At 37.1% G+C, this 25,263-nt stretch overlaps 4 protein-coding genes across 8 annotated transcripts in view; 3 read left to right on the top strand and 1 right to left on the bottom strand.

Annotated features, from left to right (window-relative positions):
• Positions 1-1,367: 1,367 nt before the first annotated feature.
• Positions 1,368-4,916, top strand: LOC115242385 (EGF domain-specific O-linked N-acetylglucosamine transferase). Of its 2 annotated transcripts, none has more exons than XM_029818640.1 (12): positions 1,368-1,449; positions 1,974-2,014; positions 2,088-2,370; positions 2,605-2,811; positions 2,903-3,051; positions 3,130-3,293; positions 3,365-3,485; positions 3,577-3,730; positions 3,816-4,016; positions 4,081-4,214; positions 4,301-4,403; positions 4,497-4,916. In XM_029818640.1, exons 3-12 carry the CDS (start codon positions 2,197-2,199, stop codon positions 4,755-4,757), a joined length of 1,668 nt encoding a protein of 555 aa, XP_029674500.1. In that variant the 5' UTR covers positions 1,368-1,449; positions 1,974-2,014; positions 2,088-2,196; the 3' UTR covers positions 4,758-4,916. The 2 variants fall into 2 exon arrangements, with proteins under 2 accessions (XP_029674500.1, XP_029674501.1); XM_029818641.1 differs by having other exon boundaries at positions 1,406-1,482.
• Positions 4,869-7,031, bottom strand: LOC115242386 (uncharacterized protein At4g17910-like). The gene is made up of 2 exons (XM_029818642.1): positions 6,895-7,031; positions 4,869-6,830 (listed from the first exon to the last, which is right to left on the bottom strand). Exon 2 carries the CDS (start codon positions 6,775-6,777, stop codon positions 5,221-5,223), a length of 1,557 nt encoding a protein of 518 aa, XP_029674502.1. The 5' UTR covers positions 6,778-6,830; positions 6,895-7,031; the 3' UTR covers positions 4,869-5,220.
• Positions 7,032-7,046: 15 nt separating this feature from the next.
• On the top strand, positions 7,047-9,250 carry LOC115242389 (ATPase WRNIP1-like). Of its 2 annotated transcripts, XM_029818644.1 has the most exons (5): positions 7,177-7,518; positions 7,597-8,416; positions 8,475-8,666; positions 8,771-8,843; positions 9,127-9,250. In XM_029818644.1, the coding sequence occupies exons 1-4, from the start codon at positions 7,177-7,179 to the stop codon at positions 8,839-8,841; spliced, it is 1,425 nt and encodes a 474-aa protein (XP_029674504.1). In that variant the 3' UTR covers positions 8,842-8,843; positions 9,127-9,250. The 2 variants fall into 2 exon arrangements, with proteins under 2 accessions (XP_029674505.1, XP_029674504.1); XM_029818645.1 differs by lacking the exon at positions 9,127-9,250 and having other exon boundaries at positions 7,047-7,518; positions 8,771-9,023.
• LOC115242390 (protein slowmo) overlaps positions 9,201-25,263 on the top strand; it is a 29,259-nt gene continuing 13,196 nt past the window's right edge. For all 3 annotated transcript variants that reach the window (XM_029818649.1, XM_029818648.1, XM_029818646.1), the window contains exons 1-3: positions 9,201-9,430; positions 9,887-10,055; positions 15,863-15,949. In XM_029818649.1, coding sequence (XP_029674509.1) covers positions 9,399-9,430; positions 9,887-10,055; positions 15,863-15,949 — 288 coding nt within the window. In that variant the 5' untranslated portion in view covers positions 9,201-9,398. The remainder of the gene's footprint in view (positions 9,431-9,886; positions 10,056-15,862; positions 15,950-25,263) is intronic.

Below are 25,263 nucleotides of genomic sequence, written 5' to 3'. Positions count from 1 at the left end.
ATATCTCGCATCGATTAGCATTGATTTGTAGATCATCGTGATTGACCCGCGGGACTAGCGGCCAATGCCGATTTACTCGGATACGTACGAGAGATAGCGGTGATCTTCCGTTTCGCGAACAATCATGGGTAATCAGCCGGTCGCTCGCCCGCGGTGAGAAAAGATCGAGATCGCTCGATCCCACGTAGAAATCTCACGCATAGGATTCGTCATGGTCCGATATTTCGATAGTTAAACGTGTATCTACATTCTATCTAAACATTTAAGACTCGCTTACGTAATGCACAAAATATCGAATACGCCACGGCGTCAACAACATTGACGGGAAAAGGGAACAATGGACGTCGCACAAAGTTATTCGATAAATTGCGTAGATCCAGATCCGTGGTCCTTTCGCGTTGCAAATATAGCTTTTAATTGTATCGCAATGATATCGCAGTCTTCCAGATTACATAAAGACTTATGTCTACCGAAGTGTGGGATTCGGTGGATTCTAACCAATAAATGCAGAGAAATTCGCGTAGATTCAGCTCGTATCTCTCTCTCTCTTTTTCTCTCCGAGCGAAATCGTATAAATTGCGAAGATAGAATCTGACTCGATCACGTCTCTCGAGAGAAGAATCGAACTGTCTCTTCCGTATAAGACGAAATCGTTTCTGATGTATCGCGCGGGGATTAGCATAAGATGCGTTCGATAGATTTATCGGGCCTTACTTTACGTAAGAGCATGATGAATAACGGAAGCTATCACATTCGATATTGATGCTAGACAATAATTCCCGCATTGCGGAATGATTCCTTACAAAGCCTGTTCATTTCATGCTTGTATTCTAAAGACATCGTAATTTCTGTATACGCGAATTTGAAATAATAACCGTCGCGCGAGGGTACGGAAGATAAAATGAGCAAAACGATACTTTATAACAATTTATCCATAGTATAAAGCTTACCTTCTAAGATCTTTACTATTGCCTCATCATTCTACACACACATTAATAAATATACACCGAGTTTTTACGTTTCTTTTACAAATTATAGACGCAAATTGCAAATAGAACGAACTTTCACTGCGCGCACTAACTGTTTGTGGCAAATTCAAGTAGATGGACTAAGAGCGCCCTCGCTCGATGCTGCCCCCATTCAGTTTCTGTATTTGATCGGTATTGAAGAGCGACAGAAAAACTGAGAAGATATTACAGATATTCATCTTATCTACTATATCTTCTGTTGACTGTATGTCGATACTAGATAAAAAGTTTCGTGTTCCTATTTTGCCAACGTTTTAAATAATGCTATCTTTTGTAGCCTGTATGATGGAAAGAAACCCATAGATGGACCCAGATGGATCTAATTCAGTTAAAAATGCTTTCATACACGATACAAAGCCCACAATGCGTTACGATTCAAAGATCCGAACCTCCAGACGGTGGAGGTTAAGTGATTCGAGTGGTAAGAGTTGCTCGAGGGTGCATTGCTTCGATGGTTTGTTCCGCGAAACTCGATCATTTCATATCTCGAAAAGAAACAATTTGAGTGAATTTATTGATAACAATTAAATAATCTTTGTCAGTGACAGTTCGTGCGCAGCCATATTGCAAATATTATGTTAAACAGCTGATCATACGTGACAGACAACTGGATGCCCAAAAGAATTCTCTCGCTCTCTTTTGTGTCTATAAGAAATAAATAAATACGTTTTGATACTTTAGCTAAAAAACACATTATTGAATAAACTTGTTTATGATTATTTCGATATTTTTACTTGCTTCGTCATCAAAAGAACCTATTGATATATACTATTAAATATTAATATATAATTATAAATGCTATTGATTTTCGGTAGATCGATAAAACGCCGGTGTATTATTTAAAATAAAAAAGTACCAAAGCTTTCTTTGCTAACTTCCCAAGGCGAGCCGGTGTACAATATCTATGATGTAAGCTGACTCGCATCTCACGCATCGTATTTTCAGCGTCGCCTCTCACCGTTCTTTCGCGAGTCCTACGCGCGTGTGTAAGTACGCGGATACACGTGGTTGTATGACAGGCCATAGTAGGTAGGTGAAGTCATACACCCACCTTTACAGGTGGTCCGTTTTTCATTCACGCCGTGCGGTCCGCCGCGTGTTGCAAGAGAAACGTGCGAGGAACTCCTGAAGAATATCCGCTCCGTTCCAGTAGCCTTTTTATACAATCATGAGGATGTTGTTCGCGGCTCATCCTGTGTCGCTGGTGCTCGTATTCACGGTCACTGCCATTGGCGGCAATTACACAGATATCAATCTACCGCACGCGCACGTCAAGTATTATTTTAACTCTTTTCCCACGGAAGCAGAAAAATGCCGCAACGATGCGGCCTGCCCGTATAAGGTAAGGCTCGAATTTAATTCCTCGACATTCTTCGCTTTCACCGTCTTTTTTCGTATGTATGATATACTTAAACATATTATATAAAACTATAAAACATTTTATTTATCAATTTTAAAATACCAGATATTATCCCATATATATTTTCATTCATAAAAAAACTTCTCGAATTATTCTTACATAATTATATTTTATATAATTAATGAAAAAGCATGTCAATTTTGCGATATACTCCAGGACAATCTCGATACAAAAGCCTGTTGGGGCTACGAGGAAAGCTGCAAAATGGAAAATTTTTTTTCCATTCCACACTGTCCAGGAGACCACAAAGGATGGGTCGCTACAAAAAAAGCTCAATTAGATACGTATTACGCACAAGGTGATTTCGGATACGTGCGCGACCAGAGGAAAGAGATGATGCTATTATGCGAGCCATTATTCGTGGTGAGCTCACTGAATCATAATATAAATCTGACGTCATGCACGGAATATAAAAAGATAATTAAGTCGATATCATGATCAAATTTTTTTTCAGGACGATTCGTCCTTGGAATGCTCAGAGCATATGAGGTTTTGCAGAGCGAGAAATGTAATGCTAAATTTCACGGATTTGCTAAATCGCAAGGAACCTATACGATACAAAATGGACGTTTTAAAAGAAGGTCAAATTGGCGGCTACTGCACGTAAGAAAATATCAGCGAGCAAAACAGATCACCTGTATGAGAAATTGGAAAGTATCTAACTCTCTCTTCTGCGATCAGGCTGAACGAAAGGAGAGTGCAGGAAAATGCAAACCATATGAGCCCATTGCAATCCTGGGGACCAGAATTACGAAATTTTCGAAAATTGCATCGTCGGCCGATCATTCACGGTGATTGCGATCTTGTTATAGAGAAACCGACCTTCATTATGAAAATAGATGCCAGTAAGTTTAAAGATATTCGCACAAAAAGATTTTCCCAAATAAATTATTCATATTCATCATTTTTTTTATAGTTTTAAATATGTATCATCATTTTTGTGACTTCTTCAACCTATATGCATCATTGCACGTGAATCTCTCGCACCCATCCGTCTTCGACACAGATACTCATATCATGATATGGGAAAGTTATAGGTACATAAAACGAAGCATAACACAAAATTGGCACAAGTATGAAATAAAAATCATGAACCGTTAGATATATCGGACTATGTTTTGCTTTCAGTTACCGATCGGCGTTCCAAGATACTTTCGAAGCATTCACAAGAAATCCATTGTGGGATCTAAAAACATTTAGAGGCAAGACAGTATGTTTTAAAAACCTGGTGTTTCCCTTATTGCCGCGGATGATATTCGGACTGTACTACAACACTCCATTAGTACTATCATTGTATACCCTTTCATTATGATACTTCAAAAAAGCTGTAAAAAAATTATTAATTTATACAAGAAAATATTTTTTAGATTTATGGCTGTGAAAAATCCGGATTATTCAAAGCTTTCAGCGATCATGTTCTACATCGAGTTCAAATACCTCTTCATCAAAGGAAAGATCACAAAATCCGTGTTACATTGCTAAGTAGAGAAACTCAATATAGAAAAATCTTAAATGAAAACGAATTGTTAAAAGCTTTGAAAGAGAACCCGGAGTATAAAGTCAGAAAGGTAAAACTTCAATAGATTTAATGTTCTATTTATCATTTGTCATACAACCGATTCATTCTTGCAGGTAGTATACAATAAAAATGTGCCATTCAAAAAGCAGCTGGAAATCACTAGAAATTCTGACATTTTTATTGGCATTCATGGTGCCGGATTGACGCATCTAATGTTTTTACCAGATTGGGCAGCGGTGTTCGAAATGTAAGATCGCTATTAATACTTCTAAAAATATGATTGTGAAACATTATGGTAGAGCATTATGCTATATTCATTCCAACTGTTTTCAGATATAATTGCCAAGATCCTAATTGTTACAATGATCTTGCACGATTGAGAGGCGTGAAATATTTTACATGGGAAGATACATTAAAATTAGTACAGCAGGATCCAGTATGTTTATATATATTTCACTGAATCTTAATATTTAAATATATGACAAAATATATAATAAAACTTAAAAATAATATATTTAAAAATTTACAGGGAACGCATCCCGACGGCGGAGCTCATGCTAAATTTACAAACTATAGTTTTGATGTTAAAGAATTCCTGAGAATTGTTTCACTTGCAAGAAATCACGTAAAACATCATAAAGCATTTAACAAGTTTATCAATAATTTTCACAGTGAAATACAAAATGACACTAAGACAATGGATAATAAAGAATCGATACAATCTACTAACGCAAAAGAATCGATTCGGTTGCAAGAAAAGTCGAATATATTATCCAAAGATGAATTGTGAACAAAATTTAGGTACTAAATTTTAAAAATTTAGGTATGTTAATAAAACAGGTTGAATGATGTGATCTGAAATGCAGTAAACCATTTGTTATTGAACAAATCTTTTTACTTATTTTTTTATATTAATGTACATTTTAATAAATAAATGTGTGATGTAATTCTTTCGATATGTTTGAGTTGCTTTTGGCAGTATTTTCTCTTAATTGCTAATTCTTAATTACAAAGTGTTTATATAGTATCTATATAATATTTAATTATATATATATTTGACCATATAAAAATTAACATAATTTATAATAAAAAATAATTTTCTGTACATGTGTTCAGATATAATCATTTTTAGCGATATAGAAACAAATATGAAAATACTTGAAAGAATAATACTTTCAGCATAATTATCAAAAATTCTATTTCAAAAGTTGGAAATTCATAAAAATTGGCTTATTACAATTTTTGTATACTTTTCATAATTTAACTGATATTTGTAATCTATAAAGTATCAATGTAGAAAATATACTTATAGCCATATATATAATTAATATTAATACAGCCACCAATTGTTTTGCATATAATGTGTAGACTAACATATTGACAAGACCAGTCAAAACATTACTAAAAAGGAAGAAAAACAGACCATTGTAATTAACAGCATCACAAATTTCCAAAGATCTCTTAACTACACATTCTTTATTTTCTTTCCTATCACTCTCAACATTTTTCTTTAAATTTAATCGCAAGCTTTTACTTAATTTCTTTGTTTTGCTTTCATTGCATGGTTCACTCACTGCATAATTAGTTATATCTAGCACAATCTCTACAAGTAATAACAGAGTAAGCAGTGTAGTTGTCAAAGTCAATATCCACATACAATATCCAGCATTGGCTAATCTTCTTGAAACCTTTGAGTATGAATCACATAATAACGTTGCGATACAAGCTTGTGCAGATATCAAAGATAACTTAATACATAACAACATAGACTCATTGTAGCTTGCTTCAAATTCAAGACCAAGATATAGTTTTACAGAAATGTTTAATTTTGTACATGAATTTTGATATGTGGAATGGATTAATCTTCCAACAGCTACACCAATAAAATACAGACCTACATAACCAGGTACAGAAACTAAGCCTTCTCGATTGGCGGAGAAAAAATCATCTCTTGGACTGTCTCTTAAAACCCATGTCTTTAAACCTTTTGTGCTCATAATATACTCATGCATACCCAATATCCAAGCACCTGAGAATAGCGAATACTTTGAGCTAATCGTACTGGTAATCATACTAGTGAATAATTTAACAATAGCTAAAGTTATAAAGAAATTCCAATGAATGCCATATTCGGTGACATGCTTCTGATATCCTATATACTCGACTGCTACAAAACGCCCAAAACCCAACACCAAGAGAGGTACACAGCTTTGGAAACAATTTGTTATATTTTTCGTTAGAGTCTCCTGAAATCCCGTTTGGCGATAAGTCGAAAAGTCTCGAGCTTCTGGTGCAACTAAGGCATTGGCTAATATATAAAGCCCAACACCCGTATCCATTAAACTATATCCAAACACTTCTGTCTTAGCAAACTTTCGCGGAAAGATTCGAAAGTCGACAGCTAATATACAAATCGCAGTTATAATATTGGTTAACGCGCGAAAGTTAGTTATGAAGGGCCTTTTACCGGTAACCGGCCGCACATCTAAATTAGAAAGATGGGTGCCCTTACTTCCTAACAACATTATATTTAATGCAGAGATAGTTATCATTACGATGCATACATTACCGATGTGTTCCGATAGTACAGTACAGCACAAAATAGTTGGGATAACAATTAGTACGAATTCTATGACAACTCTCACATTCTTGTGGGTGTATTTCCTAAGGACTCCCAGAGTCGTTGTTGTCAACAAGATGCCGCAAACGTTCGGTAAAAGCGTGAAAATTACCTCTTGCGGTGTCGTACCTCCGTGATTAGAAACGAACGCTTCTTGTTCAAGTCGATATTGTTCCTTGCCCAACGCCATCGTTGCAGATACATTGAATTTCTCAAGCGTTCTCTTCGAGCGTTCCAATCCAACTATAATTTTGATATAAGAAGCCATTGATATAAGAAGCATACTTGACGTAGACAACAAACTTACAGTTGCGGACGATCTTTCTGTTAATTCATAATTGCTCGGGTGTTTCGCGACAAATATGCAAAATGTTGTATGTAAATATGCATAGTGCAAATTCGCATAGCAACGCCATCATATCTACTGTGTTGAAAATTGTAATTATTTAGCCACTTTTTCACACTGTCGATAAAATCGTTATTTGGTGTATATTCGCGCTAACGCTAATAATACTCGCCAAATACAAACACAAACCACAAATAAGTGCGCAGAAAAATAGAATAGCATAATCAAGAAGTAGAAAATTACATGGAAGGAAAATCTAAAAGATCTTTTCCTTTTGAAGAAAATTGTATGATAAGCAATAAAATAAAAAAGATTAAAGTGCATATCAATCAAATGTCAAATAATATGGAAAATGTATCGACATCTCAACATAATTTTGTAAAACATTCCAAAGTACAATCCTTGGAGGGAGATAAGAAACTAAATAAAGAACATGTTTCGCTTGTTGAAAAAATGATGCCAACAAATGCTGCAGATTACATAGGACAAAAACAAATTATTGGTCCAGGCACTGTCTTGGGCTATTTACTGGAAAAGGGAGAGATTTCCAGTATGATATTTTGGGGTCCACCTGGATGTGGAAAGGTAATTTTATTCTTTACTATTTTTTATACTCTTTACTTTTATACTTTATAGTAATTATCTTTGTACTTTATATTTTAGACATCCTTAACCAATATAATAGCATGTTTAAGTAAAGAAACAGCAGGTGATAATATGCACATTATAAATTTATCTGCAATCAATTCTGGTGTAAAAAATATAAGAGATGCTGTTACCACAGCAAAGAACAAATCCAGATTTGGATGCAAAACTATTGTTGTTATGGATGATATTCATTGTTTCAACAAGCTTCAGCAAGATATATTTTTGCCGCATGTAGAGGCAGGAACATTCACTTTAATTGGGTGTACTACTGAAAACCCATCTTATAGTTTGAATCCAGCTTTGCTAAGTCGCTGTCGTGTGTTTGTACTAAATAAATTAACAGAATGCGATATAACACAGATTCTTCATAAGGCAATAGAATACCTGAATGGAAGCATATTCAATGTACAAGAAAAAAATGAAATGAACAGAAAGCAGTTACCGTCCCATTCAAATCTTAAATTTCGTATCAATAATGATACAATACAGTGGCTAGCAGAAGCATGCGATGGTGATGCACGTGTAGCTTTGAATACTCTAGAATTAGCAGTGCTTGCAAAAAAAACAGATAGATTAAAAACATTATGTAATGATATTATTCTGAAAGATATTAAAGAGAATTTAATAAAAGCACATGTGCTTTCTGAGAAAGAAACCAATCAGAGCCATCACATGTATTCTGCTCTTCATAAATCAATAAGAGCTGGTAAAGCAAATGCTTCCCTATATTGGATAGCTAGAATTATGGCAGCTAAGGAAGATCCAGTAAACATTGCAAGACGGTTAGTTAGGATATCTAGTGAGGATATTGGTCTAGCTGATCCAGATGCTTTAGGTAAAAAAAGAGATTGTTTTCACATAGTATACATAAATAAATTGTTCTTAAAATTTAGGTGTAGCTGTTGATACAATGTATGGATGTCAAATGATTGGTATGCCAGAGTGCGATGTACTTTTGGGACAATGTACAATTTATTTAGCGAAAGCACCAAAGTCTCGATCAGTATACAATGCGTTAAAAGCAGCTGAGAACATTATTTTGGGACACAATGGCCCCCAGCCTGCTATGCCATTACATATAAGACGTAAGATTTTATTCCTTTGCTTATGTAATTATCACTTATTTCATTGCTTTTGTAATTATTGCTTATTTTTAATATTACAATAACCTACCCTCTTTTCCTTACAGATACTGATTGTTTACCTACAGAATTACAGCACATCAATTTTTTTCAAGAGAAAGAGCATGTGAATATTTAAAAGTAATACTATATGGTTTTTTATATTATATTTATATTCACATAATTTTTTTTTATTAACCTTCTCAACTTCCAAGATACAATTGTTATCAATTTCCATATATTTTAAGCTTAAACTAATCAATTGATTAACTTCTTACTAATCAAGATACATCAGCTTATATTATAGATATTTGTCTCAAAATTAGCGAGTTATTTAAAGTACACGCATATCTCTATACACCAAACTTTATAAATATCGATCTTGTACGAGAGCTTTATTTATATACGATACATTTGATTTTAGCGCGCCATTGTCGCACACGCAAATCGACCAATGACGTTAAGCGCTACGTAATGCGTCAGCCATTGGCTGATACCTCAGTTCACGTTGTTTAGCGTGGGACAGAACATACTGGTCTTGTCGTTGTAAAATCTTTTCACTTACATCATATTTTTAAAGACGGCTCGACGCACGGCAGACGCTCGGAATCGTGACAGCCTGTTCCGCGCACGTGTCGCACGTTAAATTACAGTGCCTGCCCTACATGCAGCGTCGCTCGCCCTATCCATAACGCTATGAAAATCTGGACGTCCGAACATATCTTCGAGTAAGTATGGAGTGAACGCGGATATTCACTTCACATCGCGCTTGATTACTTCTTCATCGACATACATTATTCGGCATTATAACTCGGCTATACTCCTAACAACCTCGTTATCGTTAATCGTTTTACTTGTTACATTTCATGAATAAGGCAACTTCTCGTTAGGGAGGGGGAAGCAAAAATGTAGGTTATATATGTATATATCTGTGACATTTAAAATTCTACAATACATGTATATCTTTTTAATTTGCTTTTTAGAATTATTAAACATTGTATTCTATTTCAAAAGTATAAAAGAAAATTAAAATAGCACATTAATTTAATCTATGTTTCGTATATGAAATTAACGTTTTCTCTCAGAACAGAATAAGTTTGCCAAATAATTTTTGAGAGTTATATCGCGATATACATTCTTCTAGACAATAATAATTTTAATAAATCTTTTTGCCCCCTCTGCAGTCATCCATGGGAAACGGTAGCACAAGCTGCATGGAGAAAATACCCGAATCCTATGGTACCTTCGGTAATCGGGGCAGATGTCATCGACAGAAAAGTAGTTGACGGTGTTCTTCACACCCACAGACTCGTTGTATCTACACAATGGGGATTTCCTAAATGGACGCAAGCGGTAAGTCTTACAATTTTGCCACGTGCCACTGCATTATCGCGCGCGCGTTCGATATCATATCTAACCTAACATAACCCAACCTTTTCTTGAACGGTAATCTGTGAATGTCAGAGTTAATATAATTGTAATAGTTTCTTAACTTATTTTATGTAAATAATATTCATACAGATTAAATGAAAAATTAGTCTTTTTATATAAGATTTTTTATTCAGTATAAATTTCACTGTATAAAGCTCGATACCAATACTATTTCAATACCGTTTGTTAATATATGAGAAACCAATACAATTGTATCGACTCTGAATACGCTGATATAGACATACGAGCTTGTTACGTGCTTGTTACGTACTTGTTACGTATAGCTTTGTCACGTGCCATTTATGAAATACTTACCTAGCATCCCGCGGATGTATTGATATATTGTTGTACATGTGATCTTTTAAATCTCGTATATAGCATTTTTACGAATGAATAAATTTGTTTCGTAATTCAAAATATATACACAGGGCTATGAATATACACACAGGGCTATGAATATTTTGTCGTGCGAAATGCTGTAGTATTGTTTTGCAATAATGTAATTAGCATAAAGGAACATTCCTTTTTGCTGTGGATACATTTTTTGTTTAAATATTAGTCAGCTGTTGACTTCAAGAAATAAAATAGTATCTCAGCAAGAGAATGCTACAATGCAATTTACATTACAATGCAAAGTTTGAAACAAAAGAATTTTTACTTATGTCTTACATGTTCCATGAAAGCGCGATATTATAATGCAAATTTTGAAATTTAATACGAAGAAACGTCATCGCGTGTGATTCATTCTGTACTCACTCAAATCTAATCTTGCTACTTAATCGTTAATGAGGAGAGATTACATATGATTGCACAATATAGCACGACATTGAACTTTTCTATTTTAAGAAGATAAAAAATTGCTCTATGTATCGAGGCAGCAATAAAGCTGTGTTGTAAAGAATGTTTCATTGCGTTTTCAAGTATATAGCCACGATGCCGATGTACAAGGTCGATGCTCAAGACAGAACAGAGCGCAATGGTCGAGTTGCGCGATGGTAACCTTGCGACAACTTATCCACAGCTCGGTTCATCGATTTTTATAACGCACTCTCGTGGAATGTAGATAAAACCACTTCATTCATGCGAAAATTTATCAAAACAACCTTTCCGAGACCTGTGCGACTTCGTGTTGTCCGCTAGTGACGCTTAAATAAGTTATCGACTCGCGTTGATTACGCAGAAACCTTTTACAATTTAATCTTCCAACTTTTCTTGTCACGCGAAGTCACTGTTAACTATACTGCTGTTATGTACTTGGCGGAAGAAGATATAACTTAGAGTGACATAATTTGAACAACTATAAACTTTTTTGATTGTTTATCTCTTGGTCTTTTGTACAAATGTAGCATGTTCGATTGCATTTCAAAAAATATATAGATATCTTACTTATAGTCACTTTTAATCGCTTGACTTGAATAGCTCTAAATCTCTTGCATGGAAAATTTAAATTTTGATATCGTTGTCTTTGCCATGTCTCTTTAGATTGAAATAAATCTTTGAATATATGATACACGCGATGGTGTTGGTATTTATATCTTGTTAATGACTAATATTTTAGAGTGCACTGACTCTTAATATCAGTCGAATCAGGCATGATACATATATCAGTCTTGATAGCATCAGTGAAGAACTGAACTTTGAACACAACTGCAAACGTTACAATATGATTAACATTTTGTGATGACGCAATTAGCATGTTGGTTGACGTTTGACTTCCCAATGAACTTTTGCATGAACAAGAGCTATTCGTGACATACAGCGGTATTTTAGATCGAAATACAAAATGTTCGATAATTTTTCACAAGTTTGTTACACATTATTTTAAAAGTTTATAGCGAATAGAATGTAGTAGAACATGTATATAATTTGCGAAAATTTATCAAAACAACCTTTCCGAGACCTGTGCGACTTCGTGTTGTCCGCTAGTGACGCTTAAATAAGTTATCGACTCGCGTTGATTACGCAGAAACCTTTTACAATTTAATCTTCCAACTTTTCTTGTCACGCGAAGTCACTGTTAACTATACTGCTGTTATGTACTTGGCGGAAGAAGATATAACTTAGAGTGACATAATTTGAACAACTATAAACTTTTTTGATTGTTTATCTCTTGGTCTTTTGTACAAATGTAGCATGTTCGATTGCATTTTAAAAAATATATAGATATCTTACTTATAGTCACTTTTAATCGCTTGACTTGAATAGCTCTAAATCTCTTGCATGGAAAATTTAAATTTTGATATCGTTGTCTTTGCCATGTCTCTTTAGATTGAAATAAATCTTTGAATATATGATACACGCGATGGTGTTGGTATTTATATCTTGTTAATGACTAATATTTTAGAGTGCACTGACTCTTAATATCAGTCGAATCAGGCATGATACATATATCAGTCTTGATAGCATCAGTGAAGAACTGAACTTTGAACACAACTGCAAACGTTACAATATGATTAACATTTTGTGATGACGCAATTAGCATGTTGGTTGACGTTTGACTTCCCAATGAACTTTTGCATGAACAAGAGCTATTCGTGACATACAGCGGTATTTTAGATCGAAATACAAAATGTTCGATAATTTTTCACAAGTTTGTTACACATTATTTTAAAAGTTTATAGCGAATAGAACATGTATATAATTTTATTTTACTTTTCTTATTTTATTATAGCTTGTATGAAATGTAGTCTATACATGAATTTTTTTATATGGAAAATAGCGTAATTTTTTTACGAATTTTTTTGTGAGAAATGCAGGGAAAGTATAGTTCATTAATTACATTCCGCCAGTTTATTCTTTCATCCGATGACAAGATGATGATTTCTGCGTTTTGCGTTTATTTTAATCAATAGATTCTACATTTGCTGATATAAGATGGCAATTATATATTGACATTACGTAACAATTTTAAATTATGGAAAAAATATCATTACCTTTTTTATTTCATTAAATTTTTGCATCCACATCGAGCGTTTTTGCATCTTGATGCATAACTTATGCGTATTTCGGCACAGCTTTTTCATGGTCATTTCGCGCAATAAAATTGATATTGCACTGATCTCTCCGGCGGACGATAAGAAATTAATCCGTGAACCGGCGTAACGAGAATTATCCAACCTCTTTCTGAGGTAGCCCGTGGCGGGTCGACAAAAACTCTCGCGCCGCTCATCCCAGCTTAGCAATCTCCGGCAGCGTTTCGCAGAGATCCGGAAATTCGAAACTTTCGACAAACGTGCGCAAAAAAAAAAGGTGCCGGGGACTCGGGGAATTGCAAAACAACATTCGCGCCCGGCATCAACTTTCATAATGAGCGCGCTCAATGTTACGCCGTTTGGCAATCGTCCAGCCAGACGCGCCCGCTTTCTGGGATATCCTGGCAAACCTTTCCATCCTTCGCTATCCCTTGGTGCCTTTGCCGGCATACTCTGGAGATTCTGGGGCGTCGAATCCCTTTCTCGTGGATCGCTTCCTCTCGTCGAATTTTCTATAAGCTCGGCCATTTCGCTGGGTCGTTGTGCACCATTCGCTCGAATGGCTTGACTCACGATATCATATACAGGGTGCTCGAATAACGACGGTACATAAAGTGATCGTTCAGACGGTTGACGGTAAGAAAGAGCGTGCAAGAAATTTGCGATATTTTACACGAGGGCTTAAAATACTTTCATTCATATTATCGAAATACTTGATAAGATTGATAATAAATGATTTCATCTTCACGTAGTTTTTTCATTTTTATTTTTAATTCTTTCTTTTAATTATTATTGCAAATAATACATATGTATTAAATAATGAAGAAGTAATAAATGTGAATGAAAGAGAGAGAGAGAGAGAGAGAGTTATATTCTTTTTGAATAATGTAAAACATTTAATGAATATATTTAAATTTAAATTAGGACAAATTTTTAGTATACCAAAAATGTTATTCTTTAGAGAGAGAAAAGTTGAAAATTTTAATATAGTACAAATACAGTGTCGAGCAGGTGTACGATCATATGTAGTAGTGGTATTTTTCGAGCACTCTACGTAAATGTTACCGTAGAGAGAGCTGAAAGTTGCAGTATTTAGATACGCCGAAATTACTTAACGAATGGAAAAGTGCGCAGACCATTCGTGACGCTTTCGCCGACACCGTTTTCAATGCTGCGTCCACCGGCGCGCTATTCCGAGTAATTAGCGGATGCACTCGACAACGAAACGCGTTCTGGAAAAAAGTTTACTTATCGCGCCTGTTCGCCCAAAACTCTCGAATTGGCAGCCGAGCATCGTATAAGCAGTCCGGTTTATTCGAGCGACTAATTAGAATATGCATAATTAATCGCAAGGGGAATAATAATTAAAGTGTACTTAGCATGATGCCTGCCCAATTAGCGTCTTTCTAATTACCTAATTACTCATGCTAATTTGTTATTAATATCGCGCAGCTCCGCAAACTTATGAAAAGCGACGTTCTATTTCTTCTCGGCCGGAATAGGCGGTTCAGACCGCCGGAACGTTTATGCTTTCGAATTATTTATCGTCGGCGATTAGTTCTAATAATTATCCGATGCAAGTGGTTGCTGCTGCGTTCCAAAATTGCATTGCAAAATTGTACGCCAAAATTCACGAAGTAAAATTGGTTCATCGATCACCATGTATCGTGTTTGTTGCTAGAATGACTTTATTTTTTATTTGACATTTTATGGTTAATTTTCTGTCCACTTTCAACGAAAAAGTGTCAGTTTTGCTACGATTAATAATTTTGTTATAACTCTTTGCAATTTTCATCAAGCTCGACAACTTAAACATATTTTGCACGACAATTGAATAAATGATATCATTAATTTCAGGTTTTCGTGTATGCTTCTCGTATATAATTGTGAAAGCAGGATAATGCAACCGTCACTATAGGTGTTTAACGAAATTGATTACCGTCCACGTTCTGACGCATAACCAATTAATAGTCGCTTATCGCTTTCTATAGAGCCCAGTGCTATTCATGTAAATATCGTCTGTTTGTTTAATTCGCCTCATGTACATATAAACATGCTGATATGAGTACATAGTATATTTCCATAAAGGTCCGTTGTTTTACCTTCCCGATATTGAACATGAATGCTACTGCATATAATTCCTGCAAATGATATCTTATTAATGCCATTTATAATGGATCAATAATAGTCAGTAGAATAACTAAATACGGAGTTAATTATAATTTGTTGTAATGAAGAATATTTGCACTTGATGGATTATCGGGCTCTATAGTAATCATATAATGACATGATATAGAATTGAAAGCAACTCTGTAGACAAGTATATGTGTGTCCTCTATATACAAGTATATATTGATTCTAAGTTAATTTTATCTATTCTATTGTATAATATTACGCTATGATAAATAATTCACGAATTACTCTAATTTCTCATTGCACTTCTTTTTTCGCTCTACTGAGCACGCTATGAAAAGTCGTGAGATCGAGTCCAAGTAGCTCTCGAAGACTGAAACATACCATTGAAGTTTGGAAGGCTTTATCGTCGAATTCAATGCGGAAAGTTTGAAACCGGAAGTGCTTGTCTATAGCACTTCCGAGATTTTTATCGGTGGCTGAATCGGTTTTTAGCAGTTCGCCAGCCAGTTCTCGCCGAAACTACATTTAAATAGTGCGGACTTTTTTTTTTACGCGAGTAAAATTTTTACGTTGATGCCAGGGCTTATTATACGAGCGCACGTTTCCTCTTTTTTTTTACAGTTAATTGGCTACGCGAACTTGTGTTACGCCAGCGAGCGCAGCGAGGTCGATCCTGTGAATAGAGAAATGATCCTCAGGACGCATAATGTAAGTACTTTTTATTTGTTTTTTGTTAAAAAATGAGTAGAAAGAAAAAAATTGTTACATTGTTTTGCGATTCTGCAACGTGCAATTTACGATGAATTCTGCATTATAAAATGTAGTCGCAATAGATATAATTATTCAAAACAAACACTGTCGACATGTTATGATTTTTAAGTTTACGTGTGTCATTAATAAAAAGAGTTTCTCGGTGCATATAACGTAAATGTAAAAGTAAACGTATTGGATATTTTGATGTTTCAAGAAAACGAGTGCGCGTTAAAGAGGAGAGATTTCCTTGCATAAGCTGCTAACATTTTTCGCGAAGAGCACGTGTAGTATCAAAACATAAAAGAAATATCTTTAATTATATTTTTGTACTTTCGATTGTATTTCTGGTATGTGCAAAATTCTGTCAACTCATGAAATATATTTCTCCGCAATACACACATACTACTCAATTAGAATCGTATAAATATATTTTCCGCGCGTTTTTCATTGATTTTCATAATGTATATACGTTTCTTGTTTTCTCTCTGTAAGAGATGTTTAATCGTATTTGTAATCGTATTTGATACGAGTGCATTGCAATCGGTTCAATTGCAATCTCAAATTAAATACCCGCAGAGTAATATCATTATATTGCTGAAATGAATTTTTGGCAGCATCGACAACCCTTTTTTTGCTATTTTTACAATCTAATCTTAGGCAGTGATATTAGTATGCGTGGGGAAAATGTTGGTAATTTCAGGGCAGTGACGATTATCGCTATTAGAGACTTGGCACTATAATTATTTCTGTTTGGCCGTTCAATTTTTTGGTTTCAAAACTAGCGAACATAAATGATAAAATTGGCAATTTTGCGGCCGTAGATGCATGTCCGCAGAAATAATATTCGTCTCGGCGGCTGGTTATCAATAGAAACGTCACGTCGGAACGCGTCGCCTACGGTTCCTCGTTTTTGCGATGGCGAAGCGAGCATTTTTGGACAATTTTTCGACCATGACGAGATTGCAAATGCGTTGTTGTTCATGTCGCAAAATGACATAATAGAGTATCAACCGGAAAGAAAGAATACCAAGCGAGGTTGCTCCATTAGCGAGTAATAAAGCATTCTTCCCGCAACGCTGTTTCTCTTTATATGTTTTGTTGTTGAAATCATGCAAATGTTATGGATAAATGAACTTTGTTTTGTAATAATTCAGAATTATTGTACCGTATTATTATTATCTATTGAATCATTATTGATGCCTGAATTTATCATATTTTTTCTTATATGATATATATTATATTATTTATATTATATATTGATGGTAAAAATTGGATTTTTATTTTATTTCTTCGATTCTTTTTTTTTTAAACTACAAAAAAAGAAAATTGTAGGAAAATACTTTCTGGTTTGATTGTAGAGCTTCGAGTCTCTATAGTTAGGTATCATATTAAATTAAAATTTAGACATATGGATATTAATACAGCTTCAATCTTTTAATATTACGAAATAAGTCACTAAACGATTTTTCTCATTATATCATCTTTTTTGCATTAAGTGGGAGGTGTACTTGGTCAAGACGAATCAATATTTCCCCAAATTGTGCGAAATTTTTCACGCTATATTTATGTTCAAAGATACTTGGAAATTTTCAATATTTTTCAACACAGGGATCTCATAAAAAATTGACAATTTCCGCGCATAGTTTCCTAGCGTTGCATGTGCAACACGTTTCGGATAGAGGTGCGTCGGCGCAAAATCGCCAGATTTTTTCCGAGCCGCTATCAGAAAACGATTTTCTAGTCCCGATTTACATAACATCCGTTCTAAGGAATATATATATGCATAGTAAAGACCCTCCGGAGAAGTATCTAGCTGCAAGCTCGAAGAGATCGACGCGTCTGAGATCGGGGGGTGAACGTGTTGAAGGGGAAGCGAGAGAGCTGAAACGCACGCCACTACCGCATCCAGAAGGTTGGATATGATAGGTTATTGATGCGCGCATTACCGGAGGTTGCATAGCTGGGAGAGCTCCTTGGCGGGGTGTATCAGCTGGGGTGTCAGGGAAAGGGCGGTGGGATGCGGTAACCGAGGAGAGTAAAAAGGAAAGGAGAGAGGGAAGGGGTGGACGGTGGTATTGGTCGCGGCTTTCCCGTTCGCATCGAAGATCATCCCCCGCTTCGTCGACGGAAAAGAGACCAAGAGAAATGCGGGGGCGGTAGATGCATTACTGGTATGATGAACGATCCGCAGGTGGCTTAAAGCAAAAGGAGGAGAGGAGTCCCTCTTTCTCCCACATCTACGAGGAGCTGTTACGTCGATCTTTTATATCCATCGAGATTCCATATGTATCTGCGCGCGAGTACATTATGTACCTAAGATCGCACTCGCATGCTCTGGTTTCCGGCTAATTCGTACGAGAGAGTGCTTTCACAAGCGGGTAAATCGGCGTACGCTGAGCGATGATGTACTCGCGGGGATAACTGAAGTATGTGACTGAACGGAATGATAGAGCGAGAGTAAATCGCTTTGTAAAGGCCGGTGTGGCAGTTCCATTAGCTATACGTGCGATACTTTAGCGGCAATTTGTTGCTCGAAATGTTTATCAATGATTAATGATAAAAATATGAGAATTCTAAGCTTATTTTTAAACGTATAAAAGAGAGAAGTAGAATAATGGATCGCGATCGGTTACGTAAAATGGCTAATAGATTCACCATTTTTGATATTTATGTAGCAAAGTGCAACGACGGACCGTGTTATTTTTTTTCCAGATATACTACGGGACGTAAAGATAATACTTAAAAAAAACGTTGCATTGTGGAGTTGGATGGACGCTATTGTGTGCCACATGTAAACCGATACGACGCAAAGACAAATCGGAGAGTGTCTATAGTATTAATGCGGAATGCTATATACAACGCAAGATGCAGTCGCGCATAATCAATTTCGCTTCGAATCTGAAGGTAGATATTGCACATATCGTTGCGACAATAAATTCGTCTTTATTCTCTCATCGATCATTTTACGGGTGTAATTATGCCATTTTTATTCACGCGGATGTCTTACGTATATAATTTACACGACCATCTCACGCAGGGTTAGATGGCGAAATACGATATTGCGTGCGCATACATTACGTCGCAAAATATCCAACAATTGCGAGACTAGAAATGGGGATGATTTAGGAGAAATCTTGGTGCGTCACCGGAGATCGCTGCGTGTACTTGATGCCTCGAATGAGACAGTCTTTCACTGTATTTCGACTCCATCTTTCGCTCGCGGGAGAGTCGACGTCATCTTTCTTGTTCGTGCCACCCTCTTTCCCGTCGAGAAATGTCTCCGCAATTAAGATTGCGGCCGAATTCTCTTCGGTATGCGCTATTCGCCTGCTAGCATGTCTCACGAATTCTCGTATTAATGTGACACGGCGCGCTTTGAGAAATAAAGTTTACGGTTAAAATAAACATTACTAGAAACTTTGTTGAGAAATGTCAGTTGTGTAAAAGAGACATGCAATAATTAGTGTTACGATGTCGTAGCTCGTGCGATATTATATTATAAATTCATTACATTTTCAAAAAAACTTCTAGATTAAAAGTAAACTAAATTAATCGCGATATAGTTTTTAATATGAGAGAATTGATCTACAATAATTATATATTTATTAAATGTTATATTTATATAAGAAATAATATATTTAATTATATATACGCTTTGTTGCTAGATTTACTGCTATAATAATTTTTTTACATAATTTCTCCAAAATTGATAAAATTTCCATAATTTTTAATGGAAATTAAAAAGTATTAATTTAAAAAGTATTAATTTTCGTTATATTGATTTTCATAAGCATCATGAAATAGCAAGATGTAATAATTTATTCATGCGGTTAAATTATGCTTCCATCCTACCTTATATCTTTTTAAAGTATACGATTGTCCCTCAAAAATGATACCGTCCGTTGTTGATTATTGTAATCTATAAGGATGTTTATCACTTTACGGATGAACTCGGACTGTAACTGAGCAATCCTCTCACGGCGTTTACATGTTTCCTAATGTGCCTGCAGGCATGTGATACAGATAGACATGTACGCGTACGTTATATACGATTCCGAACGCGAATATAATTCGCTCAAGCGAGAAAATCGAGGCGGACGACGCGTGGTAGAAACGTAAGCTCGGTAAATTTCAGATGTACAACTAGTCGAATTTACGGGAGATATCTTTTACCAATCTAGCATTCTGGGTTCAGAGCTGATAGGACTATGGCATTACACATACGTTGCGCCGTAACAAGCTACTGTATCGTCGATCTTAGGTATATGCACGTTATATTGTTACAGGACCGAACGTAATGGGATAGCTAGATATCGTTTGCGAGGATCATAATCACATATAACGCGGCTATTAAGACGGTCACGTCTTGGAATAATTGTGTTGCGCGTACACGCAATGGATTTGACGGATTTCCATGCCAATCGTAAGGCATTATCTTCAGGAGATTACTTTCGCAACTGGGTATTAGTCCGTATATAGGAGGATCACAGTCAGCACGTGGTTCTTAAGATTCTCTCTCTCTCTCTCTCTCTAATTGCTTTAGCATACCGAGTGTGATAGATTTCTGTAACAACCATGAGTCGATATGCTTTCCATGAAATAATTTGCCCGATTTGCTATTAGTCAATAGTAATATCAACAGTTCTGGAATAAATTGTTGGAATATTGAAATCATGAGTTTTTCTCTTATTTCTTTTTATGTATATATTAAATAGGTATATAATTTTTTTATTTATAGTCTGTACGGAAAAATTATCGCACGTTCCATGTAAATCTCACATTTTATCGGGACAAACAGATTGATACTATACAAAAGCCAATTATTTTAAAGAAATCAATGAAATCATTAAAATTTAAAGTTCTTCTAATGTTGAGTTGACGTAAATACAGTTAACGACGAGAGATCGCAATATTATCGCAATTATATTACTACGTGTCGAAGTTATCATTTTCGCGATTCGAATCGCACGATGAACCCGCGATGATGTACGGTTACGAGAACATTGAAACAAATGCTATTTTTTCGGTGAGTTACACGGTGCTAGCGATAGTTAACGACGGAGCAAGGTGTTTTTATGCCGATCCGCGCTTAAACTCGCGCTAATGAAAATACTGCACTGTCCGGACATCGCAAATATTGCGCTGCTATAAAATTGCATATTGTTAATTTACAGCGATGCGGGATCTCCCTCGGCGCCTCGCGGGAATTCGCGGGCGTCATTGTTTCGTAGTTGAATATAAGCGCGCGTCGGGGCACAAAAACGATGAAATATTTTCCCGTTGCTACACCGGCCGGATATTATCAGATTATAGAACGAACAAGCGGGCGCTATAAGCCGACCGCGCCTAGCATATGTCTGCTTGCACAACATTAATCGCGCACACGCTTGTTTAAACTCATTCATCCTTTTCTCGCATTCCTCGCGCAGATGGGGCATCTTGAACCGACCGCCGTGCAGCTTAACTCATCCTCCTCCCTCTCCCATATATATTTGATAATATTTTATATATATTATCCTTGTAAAATATAAGAAGACAAACATTAAAAAATTTGGTAAAACTGCATAAAAGTTGTAACATACCTCCGATTTTATCGCTACTTAAATATGTTGCAGGGGAGATTCTTCCGAGTAATTCCCCGCAAGAAATAAGTGGGGGACGGCATTGGTTTAAAAGATGTAACAAATTGAAGTTTGATATTAAAGTATGTGTATGATGTATAATTTGTTATTTTTTCATTGAAAAAAACTGTTTATAATATTTACGCGTGAGCGAGGGTCCCCCACCCACGCATTCAATAAATGATATTTTTCAAGACAAGACTCACAAATTCATGTAGTTGCGTGTTGAAAGTTGTTAACGAACTGCGAGAAATAGGTGAAACACATTGTTGATAAAATATCCATGACCGTGTACCTATCTCGTAAATGTAAACAAACACTTTTTCCACGTCTGCTCTACAATAAATACAACGTAGACAAACTTCATTTTTCCTAATATTACTTTATAATACCTGAGAGAAAACATTAAAACTGTGAAACATTAATTTGTTATATCTCCTAATCCAATGCCGTCCCCCACTTATTTCTCGCGAGGAATTACTCAGAAGAACCTTCTCTATAACATATTTAAGTGGCGATAAAATCGGAGGTGTGTTACCTTTTATAGTTTTATCAAAAATTTGTTATTTTGCTAATTGTAAAACAAAGTGTCAAAAGTGTAAATTGTTGCAATTTGTGTGCAAAAGTAATCACACAACGCCGTTGTTACTATATCTAATATGTTAAAGCAAAGTTGTGCATTCCGGCGTGCATCAGTTAGGTTTCGTGGAACAAAGACAAACGAGCTGAAAGCGGACTGCCGGAAAAGGATATTTCGGATGACAGCGTGCAACGGACGACGAGTTAATGGGGATCAACGCCTCTAACGTACGCACGTCTGTACAACTGTAATCGACGAAATTATTTCGCAACCCAATATGAAGTTACTATTTTTCATTAAGCCATTCGTTTGCCCGTCGACTCTACATTTCAATCGATTCGAAAACTCGCACTAGCCGCCTCGCATCCGTATAAATACCCTTTCGATGTGTGTACACGTGTATACGAAATGTGCGAGACACGTGACTCAGCGTTATAGTGCGCGTTGAACCGCGCGCAATTTGTTGTTTTTATGATTTAGAGGACCACACGTACAATAATTCAGTCGCCTGCGCGTCCAGTGATACCCTCTCTCGCCTGTTATTCTCTTTCGTCCCTTCTCACCCCGTTTAGCCGTCTCTTCGGTCGAGAACGAAGCGAGGTTGGGAAGGGTCGGGGGAGGTAGGGGTTCTCCATCACCTAAATCCGCGGGGAGTCGACGAGCACGAAGCCTGGGGATACATCGTCGATACGCGCGTGTCCGTTATTAATTCTCGTCCTCGATGGCGAACGGTCGAGTACATCCTCTTCGCCACTGTCGGGTTAACCCTTTCCCCTTTGCCCGTCTCATCTCCCTGTCTCTCGATGTTCTCGCGCTCGCTCACGGAAATTTGTGTGGCGATGAAGGTGGCGGCAGCGCGACACAGAGATCGTTAGCGGGATATACACACGAGTCGTTGCCGTTAAAATATTGTTCCGGTTTTCTTCGTGTGCCCGGCAACGTATTGCGATCCTGCTTACACACGGGCGCGCTTGATTGATTTACTGGGTCTCTCTGTTTTTGCGGGATTTCCGGGAAAGTCTGACCGGCGGCGAGCGGATGCGTATTAACCCCTTCGGTGACGGGCGTTTAAATCATCTGGATTCGATGGTACCCCCATTTTCTTCCGAATCGCCGGGACGATACCGCAGGATTTTTATAAGCACGTCGCTTCAAAATGATGGATGGCCGCGTTTGTCTCACGAGCTATATGTACATTTAATCACTCGCTTGGATTTATTTGAAGATTTTAACGATATTTATTTAGCTTCTTATCATTAATAAAACGATAGATAAAAAGTATATCACTTTAATCGAATTAAAATGAGTTCACATGTTTTCTCGTATAATTGTCGAACTATTTTATTAGCCGCGTGTATGTAAAATACGAATAAAGCGCACAGCCGATGTGTGTACTATCAACTTGAGCGCGAGTTGCTGCAAGTTCTCGGTTACACAAGCTAATACCGATTTGTCAGCAACACCGAAATCCGCTGAAATCGGCGATTAGCGCGCCCAGAGGAAGCGTCCGAACTGCATCGAGGTCGATCCAGCTTCCAGAGTTGTGTGCCGGCAGATTTGGGCTTCCGGCCGCGAAACCCTCTCGAGGCATCGGATGGTATGGGCGAATTGCGAGCCCACCAAGCTCGAACAATGCAGCCCGCGCAGCCAAATCCGCAAAGTCCTCTCAATTATGCGGCGATGCTAATTACTCGCGAGTACACGCTGAAGGAGAGAGCCTCCACTCCACACACAACGGTTCTCCCTACGCCCTGCAGTCTTCCATTCTCCGCTCGTAATATCAAAGGGCGAAACGGAATCGTGGGAATTCTCGAAGAGGGACGCGCGTGCTATGCCTACAATCATCAGGGAACTCCTTCTTCGTACGACGTGGTTTTAATTAGCAAAGTTTGAGTCAACATTTCTCAATTCTCCCTATCACACATGTTTTCTCGTATAATTGTCGAACTATTTTATTAGCCGCGTGTATGTAAAATACGAATAAAGCGCACAGCCGATGTGTGTACTATCAACTTGAGCGCGAGTTGCTGCAAGTTCTCGGTTACACAAGCTAATACCGATTTGTCAGCAACCCCGAAATCCGCTGAAATCGGCGATTAGCGCGCCCAGAGGAAGCGTCCGAACTGCATCGAGGTCGATCCAGCTTCCAGAGTTGTGTGCCGGCAGATTTGGGCTTCCGGCCGCGAAACCCTCTCGAGGCATCGGATGGTATGGGCGAATTGCGAGCCCACCAAGCTCGAACAATGCAGCCCGCGCAGCCAAATCCGCAAAGTCCTCTCAATTATGCGGCGATGCTAATTACTCGCGAGTACACGCTGAAGGAGAGAGCCTCCACTCCACACACAACGGTTCTCCCTACGCCCTGAAGTCTTCCATTCTCCGCTCGTAATATCAAAGGGCGAAACGGAATCGTGGGAATTCTCGAAGAGGGACGCGCGTGCTATGCCTACAATCATCAGGAAACTCCTTCGTACGACGTGGTTTTAATTAGCAAAGTTTGAGTCAACATTTCTCAATTCTCCCTATCACGAGAAGATTGATATGTTCGTTACACGCATCGAGAACTTTGAGATTTGAAAGATTACTTCTATTATTATCTATCTTGTATATCAACGAATTGATAATAACGTAATCTTGAACGCGTATCAAAAAATTAAAAAAAAATCAGCGGTCTATCAACAAAAAATGTATCGTCTCATTAATTTTACTACTACTTCTAGTCTTATTTCTGCTTCGCTAATCTAGCTCGTAAAATAAGATTATTAAGTGTCTTTAGAGCGTGAAATGCTCACCCTATTGTCAAGTATCCCTGCAAATCGATACGACGCTTTTAAGGTGGCTACACAGAAGTCGTCCGAGATATCTCGTTTCCTGGTTGATGCGTCATCGGGCGCGGTCGCATTTCGCTCACCGGTAAATGGAAAGCAAACGAGGGGGTTTTGGCACAGAGAACGATTGGCAAACATGAATTTCGACGCGCGCGACTGACGAGAAAAATTTTCAATTAACCGATGCACCCGTGGCATCGCGCAACGTCCGCTGCCAGTACGACGATGCGCCACCGCTCT

The sequence above is a fragment of the Formica exsecta genome, unplaced genomic scaffold (genome assembly GCF_003651465.1).
Source record: "Formica exsecta isolate Colony F162 unplaced genomic scaffold, ASM365146v1 scaffold591, whole genome shotgun sequence".
Classification (NCBI taxonomy): domain Eukaryota; kingdom Metazoa; phylum Arthropoda; class Insecta; order Hymenoptera; family Formicidae; genus Formica; species Formica exsecta.
The sequence above is the reverse complement of the archived record's forward strand: the minus strand, read 5'-3'. Positions and strand labels throughout refer to the sequence as shown.

Coding starts and splice junctions, on each gene's coding strand:
- LOC115242385 (XM_029818640.1), top strand. CDS start 2,197: ATGAGGATGTTGTTCGCGGCTCATCCTGTGTCGCTGGTGCTCGTATTC. Junction 4,017..4,080: donor CGGAGTATAAAGTCAGAAAG/GTAAAACTTCAA, acceptor TCATTCTTGCAG/GTAGTATACAATAAAAATGT. Junction 4,404..4,496: donor AATTAGTACAGCAGGATCCA/GTATGTTTATAT, acceptor AAAAATTTACAG/GGAACGCATCCCGACGGCGG.
- LOC115242386 (XM_029818642.1), bottom strand. CDS start 6,777: ATGGCGTTGGGCAAGGAACAATATCGACTTGAACAAGAAGCGTTCGTT.
- LOC115242389 (XM_029818644.1), top strand. CDS start 7,177: ATGGAAGGAAAATCTAAAAGATCTTTTCCTTTTGAAGAAAATTGTATG. Junction 7,519..7,596: donor GTCCACCTGGATGTGGAAAG/GTAATTTTATTC, acceptor TTTATATTTTAG/ACATCCTTAACCAATATAAT. Junction 8,667..8,770: donor TATGCCATTACATATAAGAC/GTAAGATTTTAT, acceptor TTTTCCTTACAG/ATACTGATTGTTTACCTACA.